The sequence below is a fragment of the Lynx rufus genome, unplaced genomic scaffold (assembly GCF_022079265.1).
Source record: "Lynx rufus isolate CCGP_SWC_20201006 ecotype Redwood Valley unplaced genomic scaffold, mLynRuf1.p SCAF_6, whole genome shotgun sequence".
NCBI classification, from domain to species: Eukaryota; Metazoa; Chordata; class Mammalia; order Carnivora; family Felidae; genus Lynx; species Lynx rufus.
In genome coordinates, this window is record NW_025814878.1 from 39,317,189 (window position 1) to 39,340,762 (window position 23,574).

Genomic DNA, 23,574 nt, shown 5'->3' on the forward strand with positions numbered 1-23,574 from the left:
TCTCATCAGGAGTACAAAACAGTCTCCTGAAAGTTAGTGTAATAACAGTAACAATAATAATACAAATAATAATAATACTTGCTTTTAATTCAAAAGTTTTCACAGTAATTAATGCAGGAGGGTTGTGGTCGGGATACACACTAGCTAGGCATCTCTCTAAGTCAGGTGGATGGGAGCCCGTATCTGCGGTGATCTTCAGCTCGTGCCTTTTATAGGCTTTCGGATTTGCTACCTTGCAGTCCACCTGTGTAAACCGCACCTAATAAATACCTTTCTCTATGTACAATACAGAGATGGAGGGCGAACACACGGCCGCTGAGTTGACCGCAGGGGGCAGGGAGGGCCGCATCCTAGGCCACGCGAACGTGGGGCTCCTCTTCGGTCTCCTGGCCCAGGCTGGTGTAGGTGACCGAAGGCTCCACCTGAGCTGTGGTTGGTAAGTCCACAACGGGTCCCGAGGGATTGCGGAACTGCTTGTACACTCGGGGGTCCTGGGCTATGTACGTGGAGGTGGAGGAGTAGAGCACCAGCCCGATGAGGATGGTGAAGAAGGACAGGAGATACAGTCCTGAAAACTAGGTAACACAACAGCAAAGTCACTGAGCAGTCAGAGCAGAACCATTCCCACATTAATGAGGCACAGAGGGAGGACAGCAGAGCATTTCCTCCCAGAACAGGCAGCTTGATGAGTTGGCCAATGCTCTTGACGGAAAGTGAATTCGTCACTTAGTTCTCGTCCTAAACTGGCTTGGTCTTATTGATTCTCCTTATCTTTTTTCTCGGCTCTGTGGTGAACACAGAGGAACATTTAGCTAATTGTCCTTAAAGTGCCAGTCTGAGTACCTGATGCGGGAGAGCTAGTTAAGCGTGAATTAAAATAAGTCAAGTTAAAAGCAACCCCCCCCAAACCCCAATAAGCCTCAAACTCCAGTATCACTCAACAAAGCGGTTGTTTCTGGCTTCATTAAACCCAGAAGAAATAGAGATATTCCATTTAAGGTTGTAATGAAGCCATAAATACCAAACCCCTCCCTGACACAACTGTATTGGGCACTCTTATTGTGCCTTAATCCAATTCAGACACTATTTGTCTTCCCTATAGGAACTGTTATTAACTTTCGTAACTATCTTTGCAAGAATAGATTATCCTTGGATGGCAAGAAACACTATAACATTCCATTCTTGCTCTACTAATCTGACAACAACCAAGCAGAGCTGTTTATGTAGCATGGTACTTCCTAAAGTATTTGCTTGACAATTCATAGAGATTTGAGAGAGAAAAAAGAAAACACTGGTTTATACAAGTGCCTGAAAATTCATATATGTTTTTGAAAAATTACAACTTCTGGGCCTCCTTGAGTAGTTACACTGGACGTAGTTGCTTGAATAATTACTGGGGAAGAGTAAGGTAGCAATACAAGTGCTGCCATTTCTATTTCATTCATTCGTTCATTCATTCATGCGTTCGTTCAACTAATAGTTTCTTGTATGCCCTTCTCTATCACGCATGGAACTACATGCTGGGGAAAGAGAAATGAAAACATATGGCTCAAGGACTTAATCGTCTCAGTGGAGACACAGAGGTACCGGTAGACAAAATACAATGCAGCTGTGAATGCCCAATCTTATTTTAGTCAAGAGCTATTGTTGCAGTCTTGACCACGGGCTGTATCCATGGGGCAACAGAAGACCAATTTGATTGGGTTTCCTATTTTATTTTTATTTTTAGTCTAAAAGAACTAAAAACTGGTAAAAAGACAAAAATTAATTGGAAGCTCATAGAAGAACAGGAAGAAGATCCAGAGAGTCTATAAAGTAAATGCAAGGCTATAATCCTTGAAAGACAGCTGCAGTGGAAAAGTCAGTCAGGAAAATGGCTCCTGGAAGACAGCCCTGAGGCTAAGAGCCCCTGCCACTGTGGTGGTTTTTCTGTTTTTCTTTTAACTCTTTCTCCTCCCTGCTACTGTTCCTCCTCAACTCTTCCCCTTCTCTGCCTCCTCCTCCTCCTTCTCTCTGCTTCCTTCCCTCTACCCCCTCCTTCTCTCTCTCTTTAGCAACACCAAGGTAGCTAAGACTACAGACCATTTCTTTTCCTTTTTAAAAATGTTTATTTATTTATTTTGAGAGAGAGTGCAAGTGGGGGAGGGGCAGAGAAAGAGAGGGAGACACAGAATCCAAAGCAGGCTCCAGGCTCCGAGCTGTCAGTGCAGAGGCCGACACGGGGCTTGAACTCAAGAACTGAAAGGTCATGACCTGAGCTGAAGGCAGAGGCTTAACCGACTGAGCCACCCAGGCACCCTCAGACCATTTTCTGATTGTCTTTCTAGTTCATTCCTCACCCTATCTTTTTTTTTTTAACAATATTAATACTTTATTTATTTATGTATTTATTTAAATATATGAAATTTATTGTCAAATTGGTTTCCATACAACACCCAGTGCTCATCCCAAAAGATGCCCTCTTCAATGCCCATCACCTCCCCTCCCCTCCTCCCCACCCCCCATCAACCCTCAGTTTGTTCTCAGTTGTTAAGAGTCTCTTATGCTTTGGCTCTCTCCCACTCTAACCTCTTTTTTTTTTTTTTTTCCTTCCCCTCCCCCATGGGTTTCTGTTAAGTTTCTCAGGATCCACTTAAGAGTGAAACCATATGGTATCTGTCTTTCTCTGTATGGCTTATTTCACTTAGCATAACACTCTCCAGTTCCATCCACGTTGCTACAAAAGGCCATATTTCATTCTTTCTCATGGCCACATAGTACTCCATTGTGTATATAAACCACAATTTATCCATTCATCAGTTGATGGACATTTAGGCTTTTTCCACAATTTGGCTATTGTTGAGAGTGCTGCTATAAACATTGGGGTACAAGTGCCCCTATGCATCAAGTACTCCTATATCCCTTGCCTCACCCTGCCTTTTAATTCCTTTATTCTTCATATTCAAACCATATCATAATCCTTCCTCAGATTTATAGACTAGACTCAGCCTGTAGTAACAGCTTCACTTAATTAATTAGCTTGAACAATCAATTCCATTTCTCCCAATGAAAAGAAATTTATTCTTTGATTCACAAATTTGTTGGCAAAATGAAATGGGAGGAAAAGAAGACCGCTCAGGACTGTTTTAGTTGATCTCAGAAAACCTATTTACCCCTAAACTTGCTTCCTGAAATTCTACATTTGAGAGCTACAATCTTTACCCCCAGCTCTGGCAAATGAAATCGGTTTGTTCCCAACTTTATAATCATTTCAAATATTTCGTTAATGACTTCCATTTTCAAACTCCACTCACATGACCCTAGTCTGAAGCGAAGAGCCTTGCAGGTCTCAGGCCTGAGTCGGCTGTGGCAGACAGAGGCGGAGAGATTATCAAAGGGGCCTCTGAGGTTAGAGCTGCTTTCTAATCACAAACTGGATTCCAATCCTAGCTTTGCTACTTTCTAGCTGTCATTTTGGAGAAGTATGTTAACCTTCTCAGGTCCAAGTTTCCTTATCAGTAAAGTGGGGATAATAATTGTACAGCCATACAGAGTGGCTGTAAAGATTAAACTAGATAAAGCATATAAAGCACTTATCTGACGCCTACCTCACATGCATTCAGTTCCTGTTACCTTTGTTGTCATTATTACTGTTTTGTCATTATTGTTTATAGCATTATCTTATATTCAATGACCATATATGTAACACTCTTATGTAATCATTGATTAAATTGCCTTTCTCCCTTAACTGTGGGACTGCGTCTTCCTTGACCAGTGTCAAGTGCAGAGCCTGGAACAGGGTAGGCATCCACGAAGTGCTATTTGCTCTTTGTTTTTATTTTGAGTGAGTGAATGAATTTAATTACGGTGAAGTGTCAGACTAAAGAAACAAACAAGAAAAAGTCAGCCTGTTCCAGTGGTGTACTTCACGTTTTTTAACTTTGAATTTGATAATCCAATGTCTTCCTCTTTTTTTTTTTTTTTTTTTTTGAGAGGGAGAGAGACAGCAGCATGAGCTGGGGAAGAGGCAGAGAGAGAGAGAGACAGAATCCCAAGCAGGCTCTGCACTGTCAGTGCACGGAGTCTGACAGGGAGCTCTATCTCACAAACCGTGAGATCAGGACCTGAGCCGAAATCAAGAGTCAGATGCTCAACCAACTGATACACCCAGGCGCCCCTCGAGTGTCATTTCTCCTACATAGAATGGCAAGCAGAAACTTGTTGAAAGGGAAGTCATAGTATTGACTCTTAATCATTAACTCCAAAAGTCGTCTTCAAATCTGGGGTCAGTCAGGGGAGAGCGATAAGACAACGATTTGGGAGGACAATGCAAGAGTCTGGGTAGAAGAGGGGGGCTGCTGATCAGTGGATTGGCACAAGAGGTCTCATAGACTCGTGGTGGAGAGGACTTGGCAATGTAGGGGAGGAACAGGAAAGATCTCATGCACGGTATCCTGCAAGAAGGATTTGAATTCCTCTCAACTTCTGGTTTCAGTTTCCCATAGTCTGACTTGATCGATATGATGAGTACTTAAAAATTCATCTTTGTAAAGCTAATGCTTTTGCCATTGTAGGAACAAACACCTAAGTCGTCCCTCTTCTGAACATGGAACCATCAAGTGGAATGATAAATCCACTCCACAGTGTTTTCCTGCGACGTAGCTTTAGAACGACAGCACATATTTTACTTCCAAAGCATTTCCACTTAATTTGTGCAGAATTCATCCTAAAATTGTTCAAAATATAGATAGCATGGGATTTTATATGACAGAGGCACCTTGGAAGTCACCCAAGAGTTTTTATTAATAGATGGGAGAGGAAGTCTTATTTAGCACACAAGCCCAAATTGAGACCAGAAAGACATGCATTATGATTAATCTGGATAAATACTGAATAATAGAAATAATGACAGAAAGGTTAAACATAAGAAAAAAGTTCATTTTTTCTCTTTATAGATTGACAGAAGAAAGAAAATTGAATCAGGGTACCTAATAGGCTGATTCCCAGTTTTGGATACTGCACTTATCCTGAGAGAGCATTCTTTTAAAGAAACCAATCAGTCAAACAAAAATTCTGTATATTCTAGACTGCTTAACTCATTTACTACAAAGAAGTACTCATGCCTAATTGCCTAGGCAAAGAGAACTAGGACCTCCCTGGGCACCGGAGGAGGCCCGAAAGCCATCTCCGAGTTACACAGAGGGAAAGGTTCAGGTGGAGGCTTGCTGTCCCCACTGAAGAGCACAGGCTGCTGTCTGAAGTGTCCTTCGTGGTCCTCCCCCAGCCAACTGCAGCCCATCAGAAGACGCTTAAATGTTCTGTGCTGTGGACGCACTTCATGTGCATTTTATCCGACTTGGAGCTTTGAGAAGCTGAGAAAGGACAGGCCTGCATCAACATCATTGTGCTGCACACACTGTTTACTTTGCTGCTGTCTTTTTCCCATCCTGCTGGGTCTCTTTGCTAACAAGGGTCAGAAAGCACTCATGGTGCATCACAAGAATGCCTGTGTGTTGCTTAAAGCAATTTGACTGGGACACAAGCCATTGTCCAGAAGGGGGTGGCTTGGAAGGCTGATGGTAAAACTGTACAAAGTTCCTCAACCTCCAGCTAGGGATTAAACCTAGCTTCAGCCAGATGGCATCTCAGTATGATTACTATTTAGCTAATGGGATATTCAACACATCAGTTAAGGACAGAACAAATTTTTATTTTGGCTGTGGTATTAAACATCTAAGCAGAGTTTTAACAAACTAATGACTCTAATGAGTCTCAGGCCTCTACAAGTAGAGAACCACATGGTTTGAAAGCCATTTCAAGGCACATTTATAAATATACCAACTAGAATAGGTGAGGAAGAGGGCAATTTTCAAAAGCATCTTTCCTTTTCTAGCTTGACCAAAAAGATGGCCGGGTGAGCAGAGAAGAACATGGGCAATCCTCAGAGAGGCATAAGGTTTCAAGGATGAAGAGACTCTGGATTGAAGCTCTACTTTTACTGAGTTTATGTACCACCCTCTTCTATATGATGGGCCTGCCACTTCCTTCTTTCCTGGGGAGTGTACTTATGGTGCATGCTTCTGTGTAATGTAGCTTCTCTAAGGTTCCTGATGCGGGGTTCTGGTCATTTTTGCTCAATGACTGCACCTGGGCCTATAGATGATCAGAACTAATTTTTATTTAATAGATAATGCAAAGTTAAAAGATTCTTTTAGTTCTTACAGGGAGATGTATGGTGCTTCTAGCCCCAGGAGAAAACAAAGATTGAATGGAAAAAAAGAAACTGTCACTTGTGATTTGTAGAAGAAAGACCTGGAAAAGAGTAGCTGGGGAGGTTTCCTAGGAAACTGGGGTACAGGGAAATGAGATTTGGGTAAAGCTCCTGGAGTTATTTGACAAAAAAGGAGAGATTTAAATGTAGATCCGATTTAGATCTAACTTGGAGAGCTAAGGAACCTCAGAGAAATTCAACTGGAAAGAGGGAGAAAATAAGGTCAAATTAGAAAGAAAAGAGATACAGGTAAAGAAAATTTCTCACTAGCCAGGAGGAAAGGGGAATGCATATAACTGGAAACCCTAAAAAGTAGTAATTCTTTTCTAAATTATCCACCCAGTATGTATTCTTTCTCTCTATGTCTCCCATTTTGTGTGTGTGTGTGTGCGCACACACATACACACACACACACACACACACACCTGTGAGCCACTACTGTTGACCTGATAGGACCTGCCTTCTGAACTTTGCTTGACAGAAGCTGGGTAGGTGAAAGACCACTATCCCTGAAGTCTACTCATGTATGGTCGGTGAGCAAAGGACAACATTTTCAAACCCTCATGTGTTTCTAAGGCTATCCATAAAGTATGGAAGAAGGAAATACCAATATGTCAGGTCATGTCTTATCTTGAAGGCATTATTGCTAAAATTTAAATAGACCTGTTGTCTTGCCCCAGCTGGATGCAAGTCTGCTGTTGAAAGAGGCATTCCATTTGGAAGCATGATAATGGTTAAGAGTTGAAAGTGGTTTCTGAACCGCATAAGGAAGCTGCTTACAAATGAATTCAAGGATATTTCTAAGTGTCCTTACACATGGCTTTTCACATATACAAAGGCTAACAAAAGATATGTGGCTACAATAATGATTTCCTTTCTAGTTCTTAATTAAGTTTATTCTTTTTTTTTAAGTATATTTATTTATTTTGAGGGAGAGGGGAGGAGCAGAGAGAGGGAGACAGAGAATCCCAAGCAGGCTCCACACTCAGCATGGAGCCCAATACGGGGCCCAATGTCAAGACCGTGAGATTATGACCTGAGTCAAAATCAAGGGTCAGACACTTAACCGACTGAGCAACACAGGCACCCCCACATTTATTCTTTTAAACAGATACAGATGTAATTAAACCTTTCCACATTTTTAACTCTTTAGCAGAAAATACTTAGGAAGGTAGAGTCTGGGAATGTGCAAACTTAGCAGTTGCTTCAGAAGTCAATGCAACCATAGGTAACTAGAACAATAAAGGGCAGTGACTGGTCATTCCCAAGGTTAGACAGCACAGGCAGGGAAGTGTGAGGTTCCAAAGCTGTAGGGAAGAGTTTCTATGCAGGGAGAAGGCCTGGCAATTTCAGTGGCAAGTCATGCCTGGGAAAAATGAGACTTTTAGTTAAGTTTGTGAAAACTCTCCTGAATGATCTGCCATGTAGAACAGTATACTTCCCCCTGTAGTTCCATACCCTGTGATAGAAAATGCACATATAAAGTTAGACCAACTGGCACATCTAATCATGATTTCTAGGATGAGAACAAATAAGCCAATTTTGTTCCCAACAGAAAACCAGATGACGCAGACTGGCGGTTCTAGGTTCCATACTAGTTTAAAGATTCGTCAGTCATAGGGGCACTTGTACCCCAATGTTTATAGCAGCAGTTTCAACAATAGCCAAATTATGGAAAGAGCCTAAAGGTCCATCAACTGATGAATGGATAAAGAAATTGTGGTTTATATACACAATGGAATACTACGTGGCAATGAGAAAGAATGAAATATGGCCTTTGGTAGCAACGTGGATGGAACTGGAGAGTGTTATGCTAAGTGAAATAAGTCATACAGAGAAAGACAGAGACCACATGTTTTCACTCTTATGTGGATCCTGAGAACCTTAACAGAAGACCATGGGGGAAGGGAAGGGAAAAAAAAAGTTAGAGAGGGAGAGAGCCAAACCCTAAGAGACTCTTAAAAACAGAATAAACTGAGGTTTGATGGGGGGTGGGAGGGACAGGAGGGTGGGTGATGGGCATTGAGGAGGGCACCTGTTGGGATGAGCACTGGGTGTTGTATGGAAACCCATTTGACAATAAATTTCATATTTAAAAAAAAAGATTCATCAGTGACTAAGCAATGCAAAATGCTAGTTAAGAGTGAATCACAATGAAATACAATGCTGCCATAGTGAAATTTTTAAATCCAAATATTACGGGTTGAGAAAACTGGCTTTTATAACTAAAAGGGGCATCCAAGGTCTCTTGGGTTCCCACTTGATATGTAAATTGCAGGGTGGACCCTTTGGGCAACAACCAATCCGCTGAGAGTCCTGGGGTGGAGAAGCGAGAGAGGACAGCTCACCAAGGACAACTCATCTCTCAGCAGCTGTGTGTGTCTCAGCGGGTTGGGGATCACACTTGGAGCTTGGGAGTGCCACGGTGGGGAGCAGAAGCAGGGGAGGCTGGTCCTGGCTGGGCAGGCTGTAAGCCGTGGCCTGCTTGGGTTCCTGCAAGGAAAGGCTCTCCCCTGTTCCTGATTTATTGCTGCTGGGTCTGAGCCAGTTGCTATTCAGGGCAAGGCAACTAGACAGACTTGGCTCCACTGAAATGCCCACATAAACAAGTTGATGCTTGACCTCCTAATTTTGGCTCTGCACTGAACTAACAAGATCATTTTTATTATTATTAAGAGTATTGAAAAAACAAAAGTTTGTCTTCTGAGTTTACAGAACTGGAAATAAATTGCCTGGAGAGGACAGAGCTTTTTCAAATTCTTCAGACCTGCCTATTGTTGCTCTGTCTCCTGCTCTTGCCTCCTCTTATTCTTCCTCATTCTCTTTTTTCCTCATTCCTTTTCTTTTTTTTTTCCAAGAAAAAAAGGGCTAAATCTCTCGCTAAATATTGCACGATTTCTTTCTTCTAAGTCATAAGTCATAGCATGGGAAAATACCAAATGTGGGCACGGCACACAATCTACTGACAAACGCTAAAATCAGTTGTTTCCAGAGACCAGCAGTACTGACCTCAATCCCTCCTTCCCCATTCTTTCTCCAAAGGAGATAGAAAATAACCCCAAATTCATGCTAATCTAATCAAGACGGAAAATAAATCAATGAGTACCTCAGTCAAAATACCAAATGGTCTCTCTATTTCAACAAACCAAGGAATTGCAAAGATTTACATACTTGGAGAACAACTTATCCTCCAGCCATCATGTTGCTAAGGAGAGAAGCAGCAAACAGGGCCCTGACACCATCACAGGGCAAGGCTGTGCCCCGCACTGTGATCCCAGTTCAGTTTATGAGGCCTTCTGTTTGATTTGCAAAACCAATTCATCTGGCAGTATAATTTGTGCAGCCAATCACATCCAAGGCCAATAAGGGTTCTTTTACGGGCAAATATCTTCCCCTGTGAGTAATTTCACACATGAGTACAGCAACAGGGAGCTAAAAATGGATTTCTGACATTATCTTTTATATGACAAACAGACATTTTCACTTGGTTTGATGAACTGATAGAAATCCTCATTCATGCAGATTTCTATTCTCGGCAGTCCAGCAAAAGAAGACCAGAATAGCCAAGCCAGAAGTGGAATAAAAGGGGCCTACTCTGTGGGAGTGTTTAATTATAGGCTCAGTTACAACAAAGGCCATTAGATGCCTCATTTATGTCACCTTTCTGTGCTTCCTTCTTCTTATCACTAGTCAAAAAGGGATTACATTTGTGTGTGAGGGACGCTGAGCAGTGGCCTTCACTCCCGCATTCCTTCGGACTCTTGCATCATCAGACATCTATTTTCCCTCCACACAACACAGGGGTGCACATGGGGTTTGGAGTGATTTTACAGGAGACTGAAATTGAAAGCCAGTGAAACATACTGAGTTTATAGAAGTGGTAGTGTTGCAGCTCAACTTATGTCACAGAACTGTTCCGGTACAATGAATCTCGAGGCGGAAATAGGAGTGGCACCCTGTCCTATTTCCCCTAGTGATCCACTAGTAAAATTTTTGCTTCCTGTTACTGCACCGTTCTGCTCTGCTGATCTAAAAGTCTTAGTTCCAAAGGGAGGAATACTGCTACCAGGAGACACAACAATCATTCCACTGAATTGAAAGTGAAGACTGCCACCCAACTGCTTTGGGCTCTTCATGCTTCTCAGTTAACAAAGAAGGGAGTTCTCGTCGCTGTGCTGGCTGGGGTGATTGATCTGGGTTTCCAAGGGAAATTGGGCTGCTACTTCATGACGAAGGTAAGGAATAATATGTCTGGAATACACGAGATCCCTAGGCATTCCTTAGTATCACCATGGCCTGTGATTACAGTCAATGGGAAACTTCAACAACCCAATCCAGGCACTAAAGGGCCCAGACCCTTCAGCAATGAAGTTGGATCACCCAACCCCAGGCTGTCCTGGCCCTCTTAGAGATAGAGACAGAGAAAGATACATAAGCACACACATGTCTTATTGGTTCTAGGTCTTTGGAGAACCCTAATGTAATTGACAAAAGGAAAATCTGGTTATACTAAAGGTCTTAATGCTGATGTAAACCTTTCATAACGATTTCTCTCCATGGCAAGTTTTAGAAATGGAATATTTAATGATATTTTCCAGGGAATATCAAGCAGGGCCTCACAGAATGAGCTCTGGTGAGAATGGTGAGGTTCGCATCTCTGTTTGCCACTTTCTTGCTCTGTGGTCTTGGACAAGTTCCTTAACTCTCCAGGCCTCTGGTCACTCGTCTGTTAACTAAAGATAATAATACTTCCCACATGGGGCTGTTGTGAGCATTAAATGAAGTGTATGTGTGTGTGTATGAAACTTTTCATAATATGTATATTTCATAAATATATATATATTTTCACATATATGAAATTTTTGGTGCAGTGCTTGGCACATAGTAAATGTTCAATAAATGTCAGCTATTGTTAGCTTTACATCACAAAGAGTAAATGCTAAAGCACAGATAGATTTGAAAATTTCCTCAATAGTTCTTTCTGAAAAGGTCAGCATGAATCAAATTGAATTGCAAATGCATTTATGGAATTGGCAACAGCAATCAATCCATCTGGAGTGGAAGGTTTTTTGTCAATGCAAAGAATAAACCCTTGGTTTATAGGCTCAGTGTTTGAACTTATTTTCATGTTGAGCTCTCTTACAATGATGTGTAATTACATAAGTCACAGGAATCCTCATAAGTTTCTATTCTGCCTTACTTTATTAATTTGGAGCAACCACCCCCTGTCAGCACAAACCATCTTTGAGAACCTACAAGTATATGTAAGTTTAGCAATTCCTTTTGCTTCCTCGGTGTGGTAGGCTGAAAAGTGGCACCCGTCCATATCCTAATACCTGGAACCTTTGAATGTTAATTACTTCAGTTGAAAAAGGGTCGTTGCAGATATGATTAAGTTAAAGATTTTGAGGTGATAGATTATCCTGGGCTCTACAGACTGAATCATGTCCACTCCTCTAAATATGTATTTTGAAGCCATGACCCCCAGTGTGTCTTATATTTAGAAATGGGGCCTCTATGGAAGTATTTAAGGTGAAATGAGGTCATAAAGGTGAATTAGTGAATTAGTGTCCTTATGAGACACCAGAGAGCTCTCTCTCCCACCTCCCCCACCTCTACACATACACATGGAGAAATGGCCAAGTGAGGACATACTGAGAAGGTGGACGTCTACAAGCCAGGAAGAGAGCTTTCATCAGAAATTGAACCCTGCTGGACCCTGGTCTTGGATTTCCAGGTTCCAGTTGTGAGAAATAAATCCCTGCTGTTTAAGCTGCCCAGCTTGTGGTATTTTGTTATGGAGGCCTGAGCACACACTAACATAGCTAGGTTCAGGTGGGCCCTGAGTGCAATCACGTGTATCTTATGAGGGGAGGCAGAGGGAGAGATTAGACACACAGAGAAGAAGGATATGAGAAGACACAGCAGAGGGAGTTTGGAGATGCTCCCCTTAAAGACTGTAGTGATATGTAGCCATAAGCCCAGGAATGAAGGCCACCACAGCAGCTGGAAGAGGCAGCGAACAGATTCTCCCCAAGAGACTCTGGATGGAGCATAACTGCTGAATTTTGGCCAGGTATATGGTACAGGCTGGACGGCCAGTTGGTACAAGCACATCCTGAATGCCCCTGTTAATCACCATCTTGAAAACGTAGAGATCTTGTCCTCCCTCTACATTCCCAGCAAGCAGAATGTAAAGCAGAATGTGTTGTTCAGTGTTCAAGGTCAGGTGCTTTGGAGGTGGCCAACCTGGAGCATCCCTCCCGTAATGAGGAGTGCCCACGTGGCACACCTTGATGTTTCGGAAATGCTGGCCCATGCGAGGAAGGAAAGGGCTACTGATAGTTGCTGGGTTAAGTTGCTGTGATACAAGCACTTGCTGCACATAGATCCCAACAGCAGATGTTCCCTGGGCATAGGTTCCCCCAACAAACCTACCTCTTGATCACTGTCTCTGGGTCTTTCCTTTGGCCTCACTGGACCATCACCCACCCTAGGCTTAGAGTCTGCTGGGGTGCAGCTGCACACCCCTTGAAACAGATTTTGGTCTTCTGGTCCTCAGAACTGTGAGAGAATAAATTTCTGTTGTCTTAAGCCACCAAGTTTGTGGTAATCTGTTACAGCAGCCATATAGAACTAATAGACTCAGCAATGAATTATTCATTCAGTAACTTAGCTTAACTGTGAGCCGAGACCCTAGCTATCACTTCATTGTCCATCGGAATGGAGTTTCTACCATTTCATGAGCTGAGGATACAATGATAAATATGTTGGATATAACGCCATTCCTAGGTTCCAGTCTGTTGTGGGAGATGAGACTGAAAACATTAGAAGGAATTAATCTGTAATGTGATTTTAGGAAACACTATGAAGGAAACCAACAGGTGACAGGTGACGTGAGAGTCTGGTGGAAGCTACTTAGATCGTGAGGGAAGTGTTCTCTGCAGATGAGGCACTGAAGTTGAGACAGAAACAGCCATGGGAGGCCCTGGAGAAGAGCAAGTCCAGGCAGGGGGACATCAAGAGCAAGGGTCCCAAGGAGGAAAGGGCACAGTTCTATAACTAGAAGGATAGCCAATGTCGCTGATGTCTAACACTTAGTAGTAATTCATAGTTGAGTGCATTCTGTGTACCAGGTGCTGTTTAATGGGATTTACATTATTTGCCTTCCTAATAACTCATGAGGAAGCTATGATTATTTCCCCATTTTAAAAATGTTTCTTGGGGTGCCTGGGTGGCTCAGTCGATTAAGCTCCGACTTCGGCTCAGGTCATGATCTCACGGCTTGTGAGTTCGAGCCCCATGTCGGGCTCTGGGCTGACAGCTCGGAGCCTGGAGCCTGCTTCACATTCTGTGTCTCCTTCTCCCTCTGGCCCTCCCCAACTTGTACTCTGTCTCTCTAGGTCTCTCAAAAAAGAAATAAATGTAAAAAAATTTTTTTTTCAATTTTTTCTTTAACATTTATTTATTTGAGACACAGAGAGAGAAAGAACAAGCTCGGGAGAGGCAGAGAGAGAGGGAGACACAATCTGAAGCAGGCTCCAGGCTCTGAGCTGTCAGCACACAGCCCAACGCGGGGGGCGAACTCTCAAACCGCGAGATCATGACGTGAGCCGAAGTCGGACATTTAACCCACTGAGCCACACAGGCGCCGCATTCCCCCCTTTTAAAGGGAAACAAAATATGGTGCGCAAGTGCCAAGAGTGGAGGTTGGAGCCATAAAAGCGTAGGCTACTCAGGAACAGTGTGTAGGCCCTTAGAGGTCAGCATGGCATTTAAATTTTTCTCAAAATGCAATGAGAAAGAAGGGTGTTCAGCAGAGGAGAGCACTGTCTAATTGGTGTTTTAAAAGGATCACTCTGGGGGCGCCTGGGTGGCTTAGTCGGTTAAGTGTCCAACTTTTGATTTGGGCTCAGGTCATGATCTCACGGTTTGTGGGATGGAGCCCAGTGCTCCAGTGCAGCTCAGTGCAGTCCAGACTCTTCACTGACAGCGTGGAGCCTGCTTGGGATTCTCTTTCTCCCTCTCTCTTTGCCCTACCCTCCGCTCGCATACGTGCACTCTCTCTCAAAATAAATAAATAAACTTAAAAAAAATAAAAGGATCACTCTGGCTGCTGGTGGGTGATTAATTGTAGCGATGAATTAAGTGGAAGCAGGCAGACCAGGAGACTACTGCAACGGTCTAAATGAGAGATGCTGGTGTTTGAACTAAGATGATGGCAATAGAAATAGAATACATTTTAGAGGAGGAGCAACAAAGAGAAATGAAGACTGAATCTCAATTACTGAAGCTGACTATTCTGAGGGTATGTGATTTTTTTCTAAGCATTTCTCATGGTGCATTTCTTCCCGTATTTTCACATATCATCTCTTTAAACAGAGAGGAGGTACACTTAACATCTTCTATGGTACTAGCATAAACTATTTGTTGTTGTAGGTATAATTCCTGCCAGTGTTTAATCTATAAAGTTCTCCCATTTCTCCAGCAGTCTCCATTCTTGCAACCTGAGAAGTATTCTATGTGGAGAGAACCATATTTAGGAAAGCACAATTAATAACAACACTGCGTAAGTATGGTAATCTTAGCAAACAAAGCTGCTGTCAACTTCCTCCAAAGTATTTTCATCTCATATCAGTTTTTAAAAACCAACCTTCAGAGAAGTACGGAGTACTATGATGAACGTCTTGGCGCTGAGGGAGGTTCAATAGAGTGTTCAGGGCACCATCTTGTAGTGACAGCTGACATAGTGCCCAAGGCCTTGACCCTCCACCCAATTCTCTTCCCATCTCCCAACTGTTTCATTAACTGCATTGCAACATAATTCTTTTTGTTCTTCTATTGCTTACATTCACGCTTCTGAAAGCAATTCATATATTTATGCATATGGGAAGGACTCAACTTTAATTCAACACATCTTGGAATAACCTTAATGGATTATTGATGAAGTTGGATGCTATTCTTTCTCAATTCACAGAAACAAACAATCACCAAGAAATATTATCACGGCTGTGAAGGGGGGGAACCTTTGACAAAATGAAAAATTAGCTTCTCCCACAACCATATTGGGATTCTTTATTTCTTTGTCTCACATGTACCTGGTCATGGCAGGAAAGACAGAAAAATAAAATAAATGGATGAGTAATTGATTGTAAATAATATCATGATGTGGCAGATGTCAAGAGGGAAATCACATTATGGTTTTAATAGTTAATAATTTTTTTCTAAATAAGTTTGGTACCTGATGAATAGCTTCCACCTTCTCTTAAGTAACCCTCAACACTCACTTTCTAATTCCAAAATATTCACGCCCAGAATATTTGGTTATTCCATAATAAAATCTTACAACATCGTTATCACTACATTTCCACAGTATGGTATAATCCTCAAAATCCATAATGTGCTATCACAAATGTGATAGACATTCAATAATAGTGCTAGTGTCTTATTCCTCTTTTAAATTAAATTTTGTACTTGTTATAAAAAATCATTTCAAACAGAGAGGGAGGCAAACTGTAAGAGACTCTTAAACACAGAGAACAAACTGAGGGTTAATGCAACGGGTCGGCGGGGCATCGGGGAATGGGTGATGGGCACTGAGCAGGGCACTTGCTGGGATGAGCACTGGGATTTGTATGTAAGCGATGAATCACGGGAATCTACCCCCGGAGTCAAGAACACACTGTATACACTGTGTGTTATTTAACCTGACAATAAAGTATATTTAAAAAAAAAAAAGACTAAAAAAAATAAAATTATCTAATGTCTTAAGGCTTAAAAACATTTTGAACTTTGGGTTTGTTACTACTATATACACACATTTTAAAAAATCAGAATCGAGAGCTGTCTTCTATATTTGATATCCATGAACTGATAGGACCATAACCATCCATGATGTCTCTGACTATAGTTTTGAGGGAGATGGGCAAAGTGAGATATCACCAAACTGTAAAGAGATTTGTCACTTGGAAATGACCTCCTTTATTGTCTAGCCTGTGTGTATAAGGGCCTCTTTTCTCTGGACATGTGATTCTGGGAAAGTTAATTTGATAATATTATTGTTATCTGATATTGCCGGTTCTTCTGAGGCACATTATATATATGAAACTTTTGGAATGCGCTTCATGTCTACAGATGCCTTTGCTTCATCTTTCTCTGTAAGTGATGACTTTAATATCCCTTCCCTTTCACATCTTCGCTCAGGGCCACGGGTTTGCACTGGCACCCCACTCATGCCTCTGTGCAAAATGCAAATAACAAACCAATAAACTGAAGACATTTCCCTGGACTGAATGCATGCCGTGGGTATCCCTGTAACGAAACTAACAGATATGGCCTTAGATGCCACCAAGAACTGAAACAGAAGGCGCATGCACCGCTTAATGCTAAAACTAGGTAGAATTATTACAATTAGCCTTACAAGCAAGTCTGTACACTTGAAATGCAAAGAGATTTGTAACATTTTGCGTACAGCTTTCAGTAGCTTTATTAATGACACACCTTTCAGAGGAGATGGTCGTTTCCTGGTGCTGAGGATTAGTGAAAAGTTTGCAAGGACAGTCACGGTTTACATAGGGTGTCAGTAAACCAACAAATCTGGCAGCTGCCTGGTTTTGTAAAGTTTTATTGGAAGGTAGCCATGTCCATGGCAGTTGAGCAGCTGTGACAGAGACCGCCTGGCCTCCAGAGCCCGAAATATGTATAATCTGATCTCTTACCAGTTTGCTGACCTCTGTGCATGTAAACAATATAAATATAGATATGGCAATATAGTATGTGATAATGACTCAATTCACAATTTCGCTGTGGGATGACTTACGAATGTCTGAATGTTACATAGGATTCTTCCTATACAAAGAATACATTTCTCTGCAAATTTTCAATCCCCGCTGCGAGCTCCATTCTTCCACACCCCCACGATACTGTAATAGTTACTATGACACTGAACCAGTTTTCTAAGCTCCGTGTTACCTGAAGACGTTCTCTAAGCAATCCACCAATTCAATCAAAGAATGAATCAAAATAGTGGCTTGCTATCGTGGGATCTATTTTTTTTCTTTATTTTTCGGCTGGTCGCATCCACTGGAGATGTAAGAGTCCATATCGATCAACAGCTTTTTTGCTTCTAATGTGAAAATTCCTAGATAATGTTCAGCCTAGAAAAGTGAGGCTTAACCTTTAATGTTTCTTGTAGAGATGAGCCTTGTACTGAATAAATAATTGCTGAACACATACTGCACCAGGTGCTGTGCTAGGTGCTGTACCAAGGATCCAGCAGAAAGGGAACTCTGTCATCAGGAGCTTTGTACTTACTTCTCACTTAAGGTCAGTCCTTTTATCTAAAGGTAGAACTGGTTAGTATACAAAGGAAACACCAGTACAATCAATAACTGCTTTCTCTGTGAGACCGATCTCCACAGAGCAACTACACACAGCTACTCTTCTGCACACTAATGCCCGGGTTCCATGCAGCATCGAGAAGGAACTGGACGTAAAGCCACTCACCAAATTTACATTCAAGCTCAACTGAGTTACCTTCCTGAATATGAAGCTCCACAGAATGGTTTACAATGTATTTATTTTTAAAATAAAACCACAGCCCAAATCGATTTAAATGAGAAAGAGACTCTGGCATGTGACTAAGTTAGTCCTTGGCAATGTAATGAGCGAAGAGTTTTGCTACGTGAAAATAATGAGGAAAACAGACACAAAGAAGCACTTCCCCTTTGTGTTCATGCTTGTCTATTAAAACTGAGAATAAACCCCTTGAAACCTTCCGATCAGTGTCTGGTCACACTTCTGGCGCATCTTGCAATGGCAGAGATTCGTATTTAGACCTCCTTTTTATTAGAGGGTATTGCTAGCTTTACGTATTTTCGGGATAGAAACAACTTTATCGTTTTATGGTTATAAAAATAACGTATGCACATGGTTTCAGCACTACGTAATTTATGCAATACTTGAAAGTGTGCGGAACATAAAATACAAGCCCTCAAAAGTGTACCATCCTTAATAATGGCATTATTTACTGAGTGTTCACTGTGCCAGCCACTGCAGTGAGTGATTTACATTTCTATACTCATTTCTGTACCGGGAACTCTGATGCTGCCAGTTACACAGCATCTACTATTATCACCCCCATTTGCTGAAGGAGGAACTAGAGATGAAAGTAGTTAAGTAACTTTTGCATGAGGCTGTATAACTGGCTAGTGTCCGGGGTTCCTGTATAGAATTCAGGGGTGCTGTAAACCTAGACAAAGACCCTGGATTTTTATCTCCATTGACCTCTAACTGTCATCTAACATTTCTCCATTATAAACGTAAGCAATGAGCCGCACTGGTATCGGCAGTACCTTAGAATTTTTGCCAACAGAAATCACATATATTTTCATAGCATATGACGACTGCTGCAGATCATTCCAGATCTGTACTCATCACTGCTTTGAAATGACAGTAGTTATTAGGTGTGCTTCTAGATCCCGTGATTTGTATATTACTATATCATCACATTTAAAAATATTTTGTTAACTTTATTTTAATATAATCAGCCTGCTTTGTAATGCCAAGTATTTTATTTTAGACATGTGAAAACGTTGTGAAAAGGATCTCTAAGCTTTACCAGACCAACAAAGGGGCCTATGGTATGAAAAAGTTAGGGTCCCTTTGGTAGAGAGCGAGCTGAAATTAACACCCAGGTTGTCTGACTCTGGAGCCTGACGCAACAACTTTGCCATTCTATCTGCCCTTGGCCTTGTGTTCACATTTTGGTGGATATACTTACTTTCAGATCTCTCTAATTTGGAAAGAATAGATTAAATGGCGATTAGGCAAACTCAGGGAAAAGTCAAGGAAACATTCTCAGGAACAGACAGCCTTTCCTACTTCCTCATATTCTCAAGGAGGCGGGATGGGGAGGCCTTGGAATCTACCATTATCTGAGGCTCTGAGGAGAACTGGGCAGTGGGGGTGGTGGGGGTGGGGGAGGCAGTTCAAGGCCACCAAGGAATTGTACTCCTGGGAATGGAACAGGTCACTGACCAAGCTGACCTACAAGTGTAAAGACACCAGAGACATTCTCAAACAAAAAGAACCCAGAGATCTGACACTTGTAGGCCCTTTTTTGAGAAACCCCCAAACTACTGAACAATAAAATCCAGTAACTCAAAAGACTGAAAAGGATTGGATATAGTTCTCAGTTTTTCAACAAAACAAAACTAAACTAAACTAAAGAAATCTCAATAACTATAAAGTTCTGAGAAAAAGAAAATGTAACCTAGGAAAGTTACCCTTTGAATATAAATAAATATAAGAAATGTCTTCAAGGAAGTAAAGACTTGGGAGATACTGTTCAAGTCCCTGTGAACACTTCCTGACAGACACACTGCCAGCCCAATGGCACTTTTCCAGTGACTGTGAACTTTTTCTTTCTTCAAGGCACTTGACTAGCATCTGTTGTAAAGTATTTCCTAGAAATGGACAAATTTCACTGTGGACAGCCTGTACAACTGTACATAGCAGCCCTGCTTCCTAACAATAGCAGTAGTGATAAAATCTAAGACATAAGGCAAAATAAAGAATGCAGAAAACAAGAGCCTGCGTTTCAGGGACTGGTGGTATACATAGGAAATGTAGTTAAGTATGGAAATATGGCTTAAAACCCATAAAGATTATGTGGATTAAAATGCACTGTTAAAATCATTGATAATATAAAAACAGTACAACAGAAGTCAGGAAATGAGGGAGGGACAGTATTATCTTTCATAGAAGGGAGTACATAAAAACTCTCAACACTTACAGAGTTGAAAACTAGTCTTGGTAGCTCCTGAAGATGTGTGGAGGGGTGGCTCTGCTTTAGCCTTTAGGTTTGAGCCAAGCTTTGTTCTTTATCTCAGCAAGCTGATGCCTTGCTTCTGTGAGCTTAGCTCATTTATCTTCTAGACAATGGAAGATGGACACATACAGGTTGGATGACAAAATTAGGTGTCTGAGTATGTAGGAGGGGGCTGGACTGTGCACCTAGTGACAAGCACATCCCGTGCATTCTCCTGGGAGACAACTAGCTGGTTTTTCCTGGCTATGCTCCAGTGCAACCACAAGCCTTTCCATTTGAAACTTCTGCAACCTTTCTAGCTCATTCTGTTTTCCCTACAGCTTGTCCTGATAATGTGAGTTCAAAATATTTGTGATGTGTAGTTTATGAATAGACTTTTGTAAAAGGAATTCAGACTTCTGGCTACAGTTCTGGACCTGCCTCACAATCTATCCCAACTTGTCTAATCCTTCCACTATTTCTAGTAAATGGGAATTGCTAATGTGGCAGAGATTGGCTACTTCACTGAACCTATATTCTTTCCTTCCTGTATGAACAGCTTAGCTACATTTCCCAGCCTCCCTTGCGATTAGGTGTGGCCATGTGACTGAGTTCTGGCCAAAAGAATGAGCAAGAGGTTATGTATACTACTCTAGACACAGCCATAAAAGTCTCCAGGCTGTCTCAATAGAAACTCTAAGAACCTAGCCCAGGGGCTGGCAAACTTTTTCTTAAAGGGCTAGATGGTAAATATTTTAGGCTTGTGGGTCACACAGTGTCTGTCACAACTACTCAATGCTGTCGTTGTAGGGTAAGAGCAGCCATGGTTAATATATAAAGAAATGGGCACGAGTGTGCTCCAATAAAACTGTATTTATGAAAACAAGGGGCTGGCTTGCAGATCCTACTTTGTTAATCCCCGCCCTAGAGGATGGCAGAGCCACAACATGGAAGGAGTCTGGGTTTCCGAATGGCTACATGGGGAGCATTGCCTCCTGTCCGCAGAAGCTAGCAGCACTTACCCCAGTTAATTTAGGAAGATGGTGCTCTCAAAAGACTCTGTACTAAGCTTTCAGGCAGGGGGAAACCAAGTTCAAACATTCATTGCTCTATCACCTCCGTATTTCATGTGAAATACTTTGGGGCCTCAATGATGCCAATTTCTCCAATTCTTTACTCAGTAGTGACAGTTTAAAAAATATGAAAAGAGTCATAAAAGGTAAGCATTAATTAAAAACCTCCCATTTAGGGGCACCTGGGTGGCTCAATCGGTTGAGCACCCCACTCTTAAGTCTGGCTCAGGTTATGATCCCTGGGTGGTGGGATCGGGCCCCGTGTCAGGCTCTGTGCTGAGCATGGTGCCTGCTTAAGGTTCTCTCTCTCTCTCTCTCTCTCTCTCTCTCTCTCTCCTTCTTCCCCTCTCCCCTGCTCAGGCTCTTTCTCTCTAAAATTAAAAAAAATAATAAAAAAATCAAAATCTCCCATTTATAATTAGTATTATGCACTTAAAAATCATAGCCTTTGAAGATGCCGTTCTTACCAAAGGAAATACAACAAGCTGCCTCTGAGGGTATTTTTATAAGTAAGATTGTGCACTATTGCTGTTATGCTCACTGGCTGCCACAGGCTGAGGCTGCCTGCCTTGGCTGCTCCAGGGCAGTCGCATTACTCAAATTGCTCACGGCCGCAGAGGATCAACGGTTGCTTGGCTCCGGATCCTGATCCCCAGCTAATGAAAGATTCCACCGTTAACGCAACCTCTGCAAACTCTCTGGCATTGGCACTCAGCTATTAAGGATGCTTGAGATTGTTGGTCTATTCAAGTTTCAGTGGTTTGGAATCTCAGCCTTTGCATTAATCCACTTGGTGATTTTTAGTGTTCTTGTCATCTTTATTTATAAATGAAAAGTTAAGCACCCAAACAGTGCCTGGCACATAGCAGGCATAGAATAAATAAATATTTGCTGAACGAAGTTCTTTGAGATTCAGTGTATAATCATGTATTATTAAGTTATACCCACATCCGAGGTTACTAAACTTTTCTTGCCAAGTCTCTTATAACAACAACAACAACAACAAGAACAACAAAACCAGTTAGAGAAACTGGCACATGTGGGATGAAATTTTTAGTGGCTGACAGAATGGGTCAGGGAGGATCATGGGACTCTACACCTGTCCTCACAGGATGTAATGTGGATTGCTAGAATAGGCAGTTGACAATGTAAGAAACTTTTATGATTACTTGTCAAAAACAACTCACAGCAATTACAAAAATCAGTCAGGTATAAAGATGAGGCTAAACAGGCAGAATGTTTTCTAATGAACACATACAGATGAAATTCTAAAAAATTCACATGAATCACATTACCCGGAATAGTTGAAGTAGCCTTCTTGGACAAGTGATTCTGAAATTACTCTCTCCCCTTTTTTTAGTAGTGCATATTTGGATGATAAAAACATTTTTCCTGATGTGTGAATATAAGTTTTATGGAGCCTTTACTTTCCTAAAATGTTACTCTTCCAATAAGATCACCTGTGGTTTCAGGCTGCTCAGTGTGGGGAACCATATAGACCAGTGGCCAAGGGGGAGCGTTAAAAGGAATTTAGAGAGAATTTACAATGTTCATTTCTTCTCTATCAGTTTTTCATGTTTATTTTGATGCAGCTACAAAAAATAATCACTACTTATGCAATTACTCTCAACTTTATTACAGCTATTCTGTGGCAATATTAAACCTTGAAAAGGTAATAGCAAAATGTGTGAAGTAAGCCATTTTCTATTTTAAATGTCAAGCAAAAAGGAATATTCTGCATATTCAACACTGGCTGCTATCTTCCTGAAGAATGTTCAACATATGATGGCATACTGTAGAAGAATTTATTGGCATTTTATTTTAATAGCACCTGAATGTTTTGTATTTACGGCTATCACCTAAAAATCCTATTGTAAGCAATGAAGGAATCAAGGAATCCAGCGGAAAATGACTGATACAATATTTTCTAAATTTGTATGCATGAGACCCAGTTTTGCCTTTTCAAACAAGGAATAAGAGAAAACTCACAAAACGTTGTTAAAAGCTACACCTTGTTACAAAATCTTAAAATAAGTTAGTATCCTAAAAGCGGAATGAGATAGGGATTACTAATTCCGAGGCATACATTTAATCAGAGAAATGGTTGCCATTTATAAACCATCTACTCCCTTCAAAAACTCCATAAGGCAGGTATCATCACCCTGAAGTTGGGAAAGGATAAATACCTGGTCCAAAGTAATTAAAGAGTAAAAAGAAGCCACACTTTCAGTCTAGGCTCCTTTGACTCGGCAGTCTGTGGTCTACTAAACATACCGTGTTTCTGAATTCATTCTTCACCCAGGAGACATTCAGTAGCCCTCCCGCCCTAATCCATTTTCTCCACACATGCCTGAGTGTTCTCTTGGTTAAAGTCACATAAGAGCAGGTAGCCAGAACGACTTTAAAAATCAGCTGGGAAATTCAACAGAGTGCAGTGTCTA

General features: G+C 41.5%; 1 protein-coding gene across 1 annotated transcript in view; it reads right to left on the minus strand.

Annotated features, from left to right (window-relative positions):
- Positions 1 to 350: 350 nt before the first annotated feature.
- The window catches only part of SLC35F1 (solute carrier family 35 member F1), a 405,879-nt gene continuing 382,655 nt past the window's right edge, over positions 351 to 23,574 (minus strand). The window contains exon 8 of the mRNA XM_047103324.1: positions 351 to 575. Coding sequence (XP_046959280.1) covers positions 351 to 575 — 225 coding nt within the window. The remainder of the gene's footprint in view (positions 576 to 23,574) is intronic.